This window comes from Pelobates fuscus, chromosome 2, assembly GCF_036172605.1.
Source record: "Pelobates fuscus isolate aPelFus1 chromosome 2, aPelFus1.pri, whole genome shotgun sequence".
Lineage (NCBI taxonomy): Eukaryota > Metazoa > Chordata > Amphibia > Anura > Pelobatidae > Pelobates > Pelobates fuscus.
In genome coordinates, this window is record NC_086318.1 from 8,839,439 (window position 1) to 8,852,615 (window position 13,177).

At 43.8% G+C, this 13,177-nt stretch overlaps 1 protein-coding gene across 8 annotated transcripts in view; it reads left to right on the forward strand.

Annotated features, from left to right (window-relative positions):
• Positions 1–13,177, forward strand: part of LOC134586415 (zinc finger protein 12-like) — an 80,313-nt gene that overhangs the window by 39,888 nt on the left and 27,248 nt on the right. For all 8 annotated transcript variants that reach the window (XM_063441922.1, XM_063441926.1, XM_063441925.1 and 5 more), the window contains 4 exons: positions 3,598–3,696; positions 4,254–4,352; positions 7,872–7,961; positions 8,545–8,649. In XM_063441922.1, the coding sequence (XP_063297992.1) occupies positions 3,598–3,696; positions 4,254–4,352; positions 7,872–7,961; positions 8,545–8,649 (393 nt within the window). The remainder of the gene's footprint in view (positions 1–3,597; positions 3,697–4,253; positions 4,353–7,871; positions 7,962–8,544; positions 8,650–13,177) is intronic.

Sequence of the window (13,177 nt, forward strand, 5' to 3'; positions counted from 1 at the left end):
TCCCCGCACTCAGTGTATTATAACTTCAGCTATAAGGTTATGGTGAAAGGAGGTCCCCTGTCTCCCCACACACAGTGTATTATAACTGCAGCTATAAGGTTATGGTGTAAGGAGGTCCCCTGTCTCCCTGCACACAGTGTATTATAACTGCAGCTATAAGGTTATGGTGTAAGGAGGTCCCCTGTCTCCCCGCACACAGTGTATTATAACTGCAGCTATAAGGTTATGGTGTAAGGAGGTCCCCTGTCTCCACGCACACAGTGTATTATAACTGCAGCTATAAGGTTATGGTGTAAGGAGGTCCCCTGTCTCCCCGCACACAGTGTATTATAACTGCAGCTATAAAGTTATGGTGTAAGGAGGTCCCCTGTCTCCCTGCACACAGTGTATTATAACTGCAGCTATAAGGTTATAGTGTAAGGAGGTCCCCTCTCTCCCCGCACACAGTGTATTATAACTGCAGCTATAAGGTTATGGTATAAGGAGGTCCCCTGTCTCCCCGCACACAGCGTATTATAACTGCAGCTATAAGGTTATGGTGTAAGGAGGTCCCCTGTCTCCCCGCACACAGTGTATTATAACTGCAGCTATAAGGTTATAGTGTAAGGAGGTCCCCTGTCTCCCCGCACACAGTGTATTATAACTGCAGCTATAAGGTTATGGTGTAAGGAGGTCCCCTGTCTCCCCGCACACAGTGTATTATAACTGCAGCTATAAGGTTATGGTGTAAGGAGGTCCCCCGTCTCCCCGCACACAGTGTATTATAACTGCAGCTATAAGGTTATGGTGTAAGGAGGTCCCCTGTCTCCCCGCACACAGTGTATTATAACTGCAGCTATAAGGTTATGGTGTAAGGAGGTCCCCTGTCTCCCCGCACACAGTGTATTATAACTGCAGCTATAAGGTTATGGTGTAAGGAGGTCCCCTGTCTCCCTGCACACAGTGTATTATAACTGCAGCTATAAGGTTATGGTGTAAGGAGGTCCCCTGTCTCCCCGCACACAGTGTATTATAACTGCAGCTATATGGTGTAAGGAGGTCCCCTGTCTCCCCGCACACAGTGTATTATAACTGCAGCTATAAGGTTATGGTGTAAGGAGGACCCTGTCTCCCCGCACAAAGTGTATTATAACTGCAGCTATAAGGTTATGGTGTAAGGAGGTCCCATGTCTCCTCGCACACAGTGTATTATAACTGCAGCTATAAGGTTATGGTGTAAGGAGGACCCTGTCTCCCCGCACACAGTGTGTTATAACTGCAGCTATAAGGTTATGGTGTAAGGAGGCCCCCTGTCTGCCCGCACACAGTGTATTATAACTGCAGCTATAAGGTTATGGTGTATGGAGGTTCCCTTGTCTCCCCGCACTCAGTGTATTATAACTGCAGCTATAAGGTTATGGTGAAAGGAGGTCCCCTGTCTCCCCGCACACAGTGTATTATAACTGCAGCTATAAGGTTATGGTGTAAGGAGGTCCCCTGTCTCCCCGCACACAGTGTATTATAACTGCAGCTATAAGGTTATGGTGTAAGGAGGTCCCCCGTCTCCCCGCGCACAGTGTATTATAACTGCAGCTATAAGGTTATGGTGTAAGGAGGTCCCCCTGTCTCCCCGCACACAGTGTATTATAACTGCAGCTATAAGGTTATAGTGTAAGGAGGTCCCCTGTCTCCCCGCACACAGTGTATTATAACTGCAGCTATAAGGTTATGGTGTAAGGAGGTCCCCCGTCTCCCCGCACACAGTGTATTATAACTGCAGCTATAAGGTTATGGTGTAAGGAGGTCCCCTGTCTCCCTGCACACAGTGTATTATAACTGCAGCTATAAGGTTATAGTGTAAGGAGGTCCCCTGTCTCCCCGCACACAGTGTATTATAACTGCAGCTATAAGGTTATGGTGTAAGGAGGTCCCCTGTCTCCCCGCACACAGTGTATTATAACTGCAGCTATAAGGTTATGGTGTAAGGAGGTCCCCTGTCTCCCCGCACACAGTGTATTATAACTGCAGCTATATGGTGTAAGGATGTCCCCTGTCTCCCCGCACACAGTGTATTATAACTGCAGCTATAAGGTTATGGTGTAAGGAGGACCCTGTCTCCCCGCACAAAGTGTATTATAACTGCAGCTATAAGGTTATGGTGTAAGGAGGTCCCATGTCTCCTCGCACACAGTGTATTATAACTTCAGCTATAAGGTTATGGTGTAAGGAGGTCCCCTGTCTCCCTGCACACAGTGTATTATAACTGCAGCTATAATGTTAGGGTGTAAGGAGGTCCCCTGTCTCCTCGCACACAGTGTATTATAACTGCAGCTATAAGGTTATGGTGTAAGGAGGACCCTGTCTCCCCGCACACAGTGTGTTATAACTGCAGCTATAAGGTTATGGTGTAAGGAGGCCCCCTGTCTCCCCGCACACAGTGTATTATAACTGCAGCTATAAGGTTATGGTGTAAGGAGGTCCCCCGTCTCCCCGCACACAGTGTATTATAACTGCAGCTATAAGGTTATAGTGTAAGGAGGTCCCCTGTCTCCCCGCACACAGTGTATTATAACTGCAGCTATAAGGTTATGGTGTAAGGAGGTCCCCCGTCTCCCCGCACACAGTGTATTATAACTGCAGCTATAAGGTTATGGTGTAAGGAGGTCCCCTGTCTCCCCGCACACAGTGTATTATAACTGCAGCTATAAGGTTATGGTGTAAGGAGGTCCCCTGTCTCCCCGCACACAGTGTATTATAACTGCAGCTATAAGGTTATGGTGTAAGGAGGTCCCCTGTCTCCCCGCACACAGTGTATTATAACTGCAGCTATATGGTGTAAGGAGGTCCCCTGTCTCCCCGCACACAGTGTATTATAACTGCAGCTATAAGGTTATGGTGTAAGGAGGACCCTGTCTCCCCGCACAAAGTGTATTATAACTGCAGCTATAAGGTTATGGTGTAAGGAGGTCCCATGTCTCCTCGCACACAGTGTATTATAACTGCAGCTATAAGGTTATGGTGTAAGGAGGTCCCCTGTCTCCCCGCACACAGTGTATTATAACTGCAGCTATAAGGTTATGGTGTAAGGAGGTCCCCTGTCTCCCCGCACACAGTGTATTATAACTGCAGCTATAAGGTTATGGTGTAAGGAGGTCCCCTGTCTCCCCGCACACAGTGTATTATAACTGCAGCTATAAGGTTATGGTGTAAGGAGGTCCCCTGTCTCCCTGCACACAGTGGATTATAACTGCAGCTATAAGGTTATGGTGTAAGGAGATCCCATGTCTCCCCGCACATTGTTTATTATAACTGCAGCTATAAGGTTATGGTGTAAGGAGGTCCCCTGTCTCCCCGCACACAGTATATTATAACTGCAGCTTTAAGGTTATGGTGTAAGGAGGTCCCCTGTCTCCCCGCACACGGTGTATTATAACTGCAGCTATAAGGTTATGGTGTAAGGAGGTCCCCTGTCTTCCTGCACACAGTGTATTATAACTGCAGCTATAAGGTTATGGTGTAAGGAGGTCCCCTGTCTCCCAGCACAGCCATGTTCTATTGGATGTGTGCTTTCCTTTAAATGATTTCTGTAGATGTGTTATTTTGTTGCATTTATTGCAGGCTTCGAGATCATAAACCCAGATGTTCTTTTCCGGATTAAGAAGGTTAAGGACAATTACACAAGCATCTGTGATTTTGATGGCTCCATATCCAGTGCAGGTAAAAGCAGCACAAACATCCAGTGAGTAGAGGATCACTCTAAAACCTTTGTATAACAATTTTGTAAGTAGTTTAAAAATCCCTGCTGGGCATTATTCATTCTGTCCCCCCTTCTTTGTAAACATGCAAACAAAGAACACACTTTACCGAGATCCAGCGATGTCACCATTGCCCATTCGTGGTCCATTTAAATGCTTTCCATAGAACTATAACTGCTTAAACATTGCTTTGACTTCTGCTCTTGTCAGTAGGACAAGCTCCGGACCCCGGGTCTACAGAGATGTACACTGTAAAATACAAGTCTTGCATTCACCTCCCTGATGCATTTGGCTTGCTTTCCATCCACACGTCATGCTGTGATTGAGACCCTGGTGGTACTTTGGAAACACTATAAGAATCCTACAACTTTCATTCTTCCACTGGTGTTCACTGTAGTAAATGTCAGTCACAACCCTACAGCCATAAAATGCAAGTTGGAAAGAGCCATCAGTGTGTCTTACAAAACAATTTTTAAAAAGACGGCAGCCTGGGCTGAAATTTTGTCTCCGTTGTTGTAGCTTGTCCTTCTGAAGAACTGGACCATCTGATGGCAATTAAACAGGAACATGTAGCAGACCAGTGGCGAAGGAAAGGAACGAGACCGTGCCAAGTCACAGGTAAATAAGCGTGAATGATTGAACCTATATGTGGGGCAGTTAATATACTATATAAAAGGAGAGCTGTATATATTACGGGGTCCATACAGAGATCGCATACTATATAAAAGGAGAGCTGTGTGTATTACGGGGTCCATACAGAGATCATATCCTATATAAAAGGAGAGCTGTGTATATTACGGGGTCCATAGAGAGATCGTATACTATATAAATGGAGAGCTGTGTACATTACGGGGTCCATACGGAGATCATATACTATATAAATAGAGAGCTGTGTGTATTACGGGGTCCATACAGAGATCATATACTATATAAATGGAGAGCTGTGTATATTCCGGGGTCCATACTGAGATCATATCCTATATAAATGGAGAGCTGTGTATATTACGGGGTCCATACTGAGATCATATCCTATATAAAAGCAGAGCTGTGTATATTACGGGGTCCATACAGAGATCGTATACTATATAAAAGGAGAGCTGTGTGTATTACGGGGTCCATACAGAGATCGTATACTATATAAAAGGAGAGCTGTGTGTATTACGGGGTCCATACAGAGATCATATCCTATATAAAAGGAGAGCTGTGTATATTACGGGGTCCATAGAGAGATCGTATACTATATAAATGGAGAGCTGTGTACATTACGGGGTCCATACGGAGATCATATACTATATAAATAGAGAGCTGTGTGTATTACGGGGTCCATACAGAGATCATATACTATATAAATGGAGAGCTGTGTATATTCCGGGGTCCATACTGAGATCATATCCTATATAAATGGAGAGCTGTGTATATTACGGGGTCCATACTGAGATCATATCCTATATAAAAGCAGAGCTGTGTATATTACGGGGTCCATACAGAGATCGTATACTATATAAAAGGAGAGCTGTGTGTATTACGGGGTCCATACAGAGATCGTATACTATATAAAAGGAGAGCTGTGTATATTACGGGGTCCATACTGAGATCGTATACTATATAAAAGGAGAGCTGTGTACATTATGGGGTCCATACAGAGATCGTATACTACAGGGAGTGCAGAATTATTAGGCAAGTTGTATTTTTGAGGATTAATTTTATTATTGAACAACAACCATGTTCTCAATGAACCCAAAAAACTCATTAATATCAAAGCTGAGTATTTTTGGAAGTAGTTTTTAGTTTGTTTTTAGTTTTAGCTATTTTAGGGGGATATCTGTGTGTGCAGGTGACTATTACTGTGCATAATTATTAGGCAACTTAACAAAAAACAAATATATACCCATTTCAATTATTTATTTTTACCAGTGAAACCAATATAACATCTCAACATTCACAAATATACGTTTCTGACATTCAAAAACAAAACAAAAACAAATCAGTGACCAATATAGCCACCTTTCTTTGCAAGGACACTCAAAAGCCTGCCATCCATGGATTCTGTCAGTGTTTTGATCTGTTCACCATCAACATTGCGTGCAGAAGCAACCATAGCCTCCCAGACACTGTTCAGAGAGGTGTACTGTTTTCCCTCCTTGTAAATCTCACATTTGATGATGGACCACAGGTTCTCAATGGGGTTCAGATCAGGTGAACAAGGAGGCCATGTCATTAGATTTTCTTCTTTTATACCCTTTCTTGCCAGCCACGCTGTGGAGTACTTGGACGCGTGTGATGGAGCATTGTCCTGCATGAAAATCATGTTTTTCTTGAAGGATGCAGACTTCTTCCTGTACCACTGCTTGAAGAAGGTGTCTTCCAGAAACTGGCAGTAGGACTGGGTTTTGAGCTTGACTCCATCCTCAACCCGAAAAGGCCCCACAAGCTCATCTTTGATGATACCAGCCCAAACCAGTACTCCACCTCCACCTTGCTGGCGTCTGAGTCGGACTGGAGCTCTCTGCCCTTTACCAATCCAGCCACGGGCCCATCCATCTGGCCCATCAAGACTCACTCTCATTTCATCAGTCCATAAAACCTTAGAAAAATCAGTCTTGAGATATTTCTTGGCCCAGTCTTGACGTTTCAGCTTGTGTGTCTTGTTCAGTGGTGGTCGTCTTTCAGCCTTTCTTACCTTGGCCATGTCTCTGAGTATTGCACACCTTGTGCTTTTGGGCACTCCAGTGATGTTGCAGCTCTGAAATATGGCCAAACTGGTGGCAAGTGGCATCTTGGCAGCTGCACGCTTGACTTTTCTCAGTTCATGGGCAGTTATTTTGCGCCTTGGTTTCTCCACACGCTTCTTGCGACCCTGTTGACTATTTTGAATGAAACGCTTGATTGTTCGACGATCACGCTTCAGAAGCTTTGCAATTTTAAGAGTGCTGCATCCCTCTGCAAGATATCTCACTATTTTTGACTTTTCTGAGCCTGTCAAGTCCTTCTTTTGACCCATTTTGCCAAAGGAAAGGAAGTTGCCTAATAATTATGCACACCTGATATAGGGTGTTGATGTCATTAGACCACACCCCTTCTCATTACAGAGATGCACATCACCTAATATGCTTAATTGGTAGTAGGCTTTCGAGCCTATACAGCTTGGAGTAAGACAACATGCATAAAGAGGATGATGTGGTCAAAATACTAATTTGCCTAATAATTCTGCACTCCCTGTATATAAAAGGAGAGCTGTGTACATTACGGGGTCCATACAGAGATTGTATACTATATAAAAGCAGAGCTGTGTACATTACGGGGTCCATACAGAGATCGTATACTATATAAAAGGAGAGCTGTGTACATTACGGGGTCCATACAGAGATCGTATACTATATAAAAGCAGAGCTGTGTATATTACGGGGTCCATACAGAGATTGTATACTATATAAAAGGAGAGCTGTGTACATTACGGGTCCATACAGAGATCATATACTATATAAAAGGAGAGCTGTGTATATTACGGGGTCTATACAGAGATCGTATACTATATAAATGGAGAGCTGTGTGTACATTATGGGGTCCATACAGAGATTGTATACTATATAAAAGGAGAGCTGTGTATATTACAGTGTCCATACAGAGATCATATAATATATAAAAGGAGAGCTGTGTATATTACGGGGTCCATACAGAGATCATATTATACTATATAAAAGGAGAGCTGTGTATATTACGGGGTCCATACAGAGATCATATACTATATAAAAGGAGAGCTGTGTATATTACGGGGTCCATACAGAGATGGTATACTATATAAAAGGAGAGCTGTATATATTACGGGGTCCATACAGAGATCGTATACTATATAAAAGGAGAGCTGTGTTTAATACAGGGTCCATACAGAGATCGTATACTATATAAAAGGAGAGCTGTGTATATTACGGGATCCATACAGAGATCATCTACTATATAAAAGGAGAGCTGTGTATATTACAGTGTCCATACAGAGATCATATACTATATAAAAAGAGAGCTGTGTATGTTACGGGGTCCATACAGAGATCGTATACTATATAAAAGTAAAGCTGTGTACATTACAGGTTATTACATTATTGTGTCGGTGAGCTTAACCATGTTTTGTTTCCCTTGCAGCGAGAAGCCCAGATATTTTGCTGAGGATAAAACAAGGGGACCAATCTGCTTTGAGTGACTTCTCAGAGAGCAGTTCCACCCTGAGTCCAAGTGAGATTCCATGCACAGGTTTTATGTTTAACTTTCATTACTGACCTGCCACCACCAACCCCCAAACATTGCATTAAATGTTGAGTTCAAGACTGGCCTCTTATTATAGATTTTAAATGATCACCCTAAACACCATAACCATGACCATACCCCGTTATAGTGATTATGGTGCAGGAATATTGAGGTGCGGTCTCCCCGGCGCCCATTCACACTCACGCATGCAGTCCACGTTTTTACAGAAATCCTGAATAGTTTCTACATTATATGAACAGCTGGGAAGGGGGCTAGCCAGATTGTCTCTCTCATGGCTAAAGTCCAAGGCACACTACTGAAAATGTCAATGCAGAAATCATACTGCGTCAAAGGCATTAGTCGAAGCAGTAAAGGTTCTTAGACGGTATACAAGCCATAGGCAGAATAATAGGGAAACCACTCAATTATGGGCTACACTTAACTCACTCATATCCTCACTCCCGCACACAGCATGAGCTGAGCACGATAAGTGCTCCATAAGTTCATTAATCAGAACATTTACGTATTGTCTGTTATCCGTCCTGAGCCCTAACCCAGGTCTTATTCACAGGTGAACCAGTTGTCACTTCTGTGTTTTCTTTGCAAATGGAAAAAGAGAAGAAGAAAGAGCTGCATCCTGCTCACCGTCCAGATTCACAGACAGCCCAGTTACAGAGTGAGTGTGTGACTTTCTCAAGTCCTCCGTGGGATTAGATTTACATTCACTCAGTGTACGGACTGAGGATGTACCGGTAATGCTTACATTCACTCAGTGTATGGTCTGGGGATATGCCGGTAATGTTTACATTCACTCAGTGTACGGTCTGGGGACGTGCCGGTAATGTTTACATTCACTCAGTGTACGGACTGGGGATGTACCGGTAATGTTTACATTCACTCAGTGTATGGTCTGGGGATGTGCCGGTAATGTTTACATTCACTCAGTGTATGGTCTGGGGATATGCCGGTAATGTTTACATTCACTCAGTGTATGGCCTGGGGATGTGCCGGTAATGTTTACATTCACTCAGTGTATGGTCTGGGGATGTGCTGGTAATATTTACATTCACTCAGTGTATGGTCTGGGGATGTGCCGGTAATGTTTACATTCACTCAGTGTACGGTCTGGGGATATGCCGGTAATGTTTACATTCACTCAGTGTACGGACTGAGGATGTACCGGTAATGTTTACATTCACTCAGTGTACGGTCTGGGGATATGCCGTTAATGTTTACATTTACTCAGTGTATGGACTGAGGATGCACCGGTAATGTTTACTCAGTGTACGGTCTGGGGATATGCCAGTAATGTTTACATTCACTCAGTGTACAGACTGGGGATGTACCGGTAATTTTTACAGTCATGCGCTGCACAGTCTGGTGATGTGCTGGTAATGTTTACATTCACTCAGTGTACGGTCTGGGGATGTGCCGGTAATGTTTATAGTCATGCATTGCACGGACTGGGATGTGCCGGTAATATTTACATTCACTCAGTGTATGAACTGGGAATGTACCAGTAATGTTTACATTCACTCAGTGTATGGTCTGGGGATGTGCTGGTAATGTTTACATTCACTCAGTGTACAGTCTGGGGATGTGCCGGTAATGTTTATAGTCATGCATTGCACGGACTGGGATGTGCCGGTAATATTTACATTCACTCAGTGTATGAACTGGGAATGTACCAGTAATGTTTACATTCACTCAGTGTATGGTCTGGGGATGTGCTGGTAATGTTTACATTCACTCAGTGTACAGTCTGGGGATGTACCGGTAATGTTTACATTCACTCAGTGTATGGTCTGGGGATGTGCCGGTAATGTTTACATTCAGTGTATGGTCTGGGGATGTGCCGGTAATGTTTACAGTCATGCATTGCACGGTCTGGGGATGTGCCGGTAATGTTTACATTCACTCAGTGTACGGTCTGGGGATGTGCCGGTAATGTTTACATTCACTCAGTGTACGGTCTGGGGATGTGCCAGTAATGTTTACAGTCTGGGGTAGGGGTGCACCGAAATGAAAATTATTATTTTTTTAATATTAGACTTTTTAATTAATTTAATTAATCTAATATGTAAAACTTCCCTTCTCTTTTAGTTGTCCCCCCCCCCCGCTTAATGTTCCTCTCTCCCCCCTCTAGTCTTCCTCTCCCCTCGGGATAGGCCCTAGTCTGGGGTTGTGTGGGTAATGTTTACATTCACTCAGTGTACGGTCTGGGGATGTGACGGTAATGTTTACATTCACTCAGTGTACTGTCTGGGGATGTGTCGATAATGTTTACAGTCACAGTGTGCAGTCTGAGGTTGTGTGCCTAATGCTTACATTCACTCAGTCTATGGACTGGGGATGTGCCACTAATGTTTACATTCACAGTGTGCAGTCTGGGGATGTACCGGTAATGTTTACATTCACTCAGTGTACGGTCTGGGAATGTGCCGGTAATGTTTACATATACTCAGTGTACGGTCTGGGGATGTGTCGGTAATGTTTACAGTCACAGTGTGCAGTCTGGGGTTGTGTGCCTAATGCTTACATTCACTCAGTCTATGGACTGGGGATGTGCCACTAATGTTTACATTCACAGTGTGCAGTCTGGGGATGTACCAGTAATGTTTACATTCACTCAGTGTACGGTCTGGGAATGTGCCGGTAATGTTTACAATTACTCAGTGTACGGTCTGGGGTTGTGTGGGTAATATTTACATTCACTCAGTGTACGGTCTGGGTATGTGCTGGTAATGTTTTCATTCACTCAGTGTACGGACTGGGGATGTGCCGGCCAAGTTTGTGTAAGTTGTTGCAGAGTATACTGTCTGTGGGGATGTACCGGTAATGTGTGTGTGAGTTGTTGCAGAGTATACTGTCTGTGGGGATGTACCAGTAAAATGTGTGTAAGTTGTTGCAGAGTATACTGTCTGTGGGGATGTACCGGTAATGTTTGTGTAAGTTGTTGCAGAGTATACTGTCTGTGGGGATGTACCAGTAATATGTGTGTAAGTTGTTGCAGAGTATACTGTCTGTGGGGATGTACCGGTAATGTTTGTGTAAGTTGTTTCCGAGTATACTGTCTGTGGGGATGTACCGGTAATGTTTGTGTAAGTTGTTGCAGAGTATACTGTCTGTGGGGATGTACCGGTAATGTTTGTGTAAGTTGTTGCAGAGTATACTGTCTGTGGGGATGTACCGGTAATGTTTGTGTAAGTTGTTGCAGAGCATACTGTCTGTGGGGATGTAACGGTAATGTTTGTGTAAGTTGTTGCAGAGTATACTGTCTGTGGGGATGTAACGGTAATGTTTGTGTAAGTTGTTGCAGAGTATACTGTCTGTGGGGATGTACCGGTAATGTTTGTGTAAGTTGTTGCAGAGCATACTGTCTGTGGGGATGTAACGGTAATGTTTGTGTAAGTTGTTGCAGAGTATACTGTCTGTGGGGATGTACCGGTAATGTTTGTGTAAGTTGTTGCAGAGTATACTGTCTGTGGGGATGTACCGGTAATGTTTGTGTAAGTTGTTGCAGAGTATACTGTCTGTGGGGATGTACCAGTAATATGTGTGTAAGTTGTTGCAGAGTATACTGTCTGTGGGGATGTACCGGTAATGTTTGTGTAAGTTGTTGCAGAGTATACTGTCTGTGTGGATGTACCGGTAATGTTTGTGTAAGTTGTTTCCGAGTATACTGTCTGTGGGGATGTACCGGTAATGTTTGTGTAAGTTGTTTCCGAGTATACTGTCTGTGGGGATGTACCGGTAATGTTTGTGTAAGTTGTTGCAGAGTATACTGTCTGTGGGGATGTACCGGTAATGTTTGTGTAAGTTGTTGCAGAGCATACGGTCTGTGGGGATGTACCGGTAATGTTTGTGTAAGTTGTTTCCGAGTATACTGTCTGTGGGGATGTACCGGTAATATTTGTGTAAGTTGTTGCAGAGTATACTGTCTGTGGCGATGTACCGGTAATGTTTGTGTAAGTTGTTGCAGAGTACACTGTCTGTGGGGATGTACCGGTAATGTTTGTGTAAGTTGTTGCAGAGCATACGGTCTGTGGGGATGTACCGGTAATGTTTGTGTAAGTTGTTGCAGAGTATACTGTCTGTGGGGATGTACCGGTAATGTTTGTGTAAGTTGTTGCAGAGTATACTGTCTGTGTGGATGTACCGGTAATGTTTGTGTAAGTTGTTTCCGAGTATACTGTCTGTGGGGATGTACCGGTAATGTTTGTGTAAGTTGTTTCCGAGTATACTGTCTGTGGGGATGTACCGGTAATGTTTGTGTAAGTTGTTGCAGAGTATACTGTCTGTGGGGATGTACCGGTAATGTTTGTGTAAGTTGTTGCAGAGCATACTGTCTGTGGGGATGTAACGGTAATGTTTGTGTAAGTTGTTGCAGAGTGTGCTGTCTGTGGGAATGTACCGGTAATGTTTGTGTAAGTTGTTGCAGAGTATACGGTCTGTGGGGATGTACCGGTAATGTTTGTGTAAGTTGTTTCCGAGTATACTGTATGTGGGGAAGTACCGGTAATGTTTGTGTAAGTTGTTGCAGAGCATACGGTCTGTGGGGATGTACCGGTAATATTTGTGTAAGTTGTTGCAGAGTATACTGTCTGTGGCGATGTACCGGTAATGTTTGTGTAAGTTGTTGCAGAGTACACTGTCTGTGGGGATGTACCGGTAATGTTTGTGTAAGTTGTTGCAGAGTATACTGTCTGTGGGGATGTACCAGTAATGTTTGTGTAAGTTGTTGCAGAGTATACGGTCTGTGGGGATGTACCGGTAATGTTTGTGTAAGTTGTTGCAGAGTATACAGTCTGTGGGGATGTACCGGTAATATTTGTGTAAGTTGTTGCAGAGTATACTGTCTGTGGCGATGTACCGGTAATGTTTGTGTAAGTTGTTGCAGAGTACACTGTCTGTGGGGATGTACCGGTAATGTTTGTGTAAGTTGTTGCAGAGTATACGGTCTGTGGGGATGTACCGGTAATGTTTGTGTAAGTTGTTGCAGAGTATACGGTCTGTGGGGATGTACCGGTAATGTTTGTGTAAGTTGTTGCAGAGTATACGGTCTGTGGGGATGTACCGGTAATGTTTGTGTAAGTTGTTGCAGAGTATACGCTCTGTGGGGATGTACCGGTAATGTTTGTGTAAGTTGTTGCAGAGCATACGGTCTGTGGGGATGTACCAGTAATGTTTGTGTAAGTTGTTGC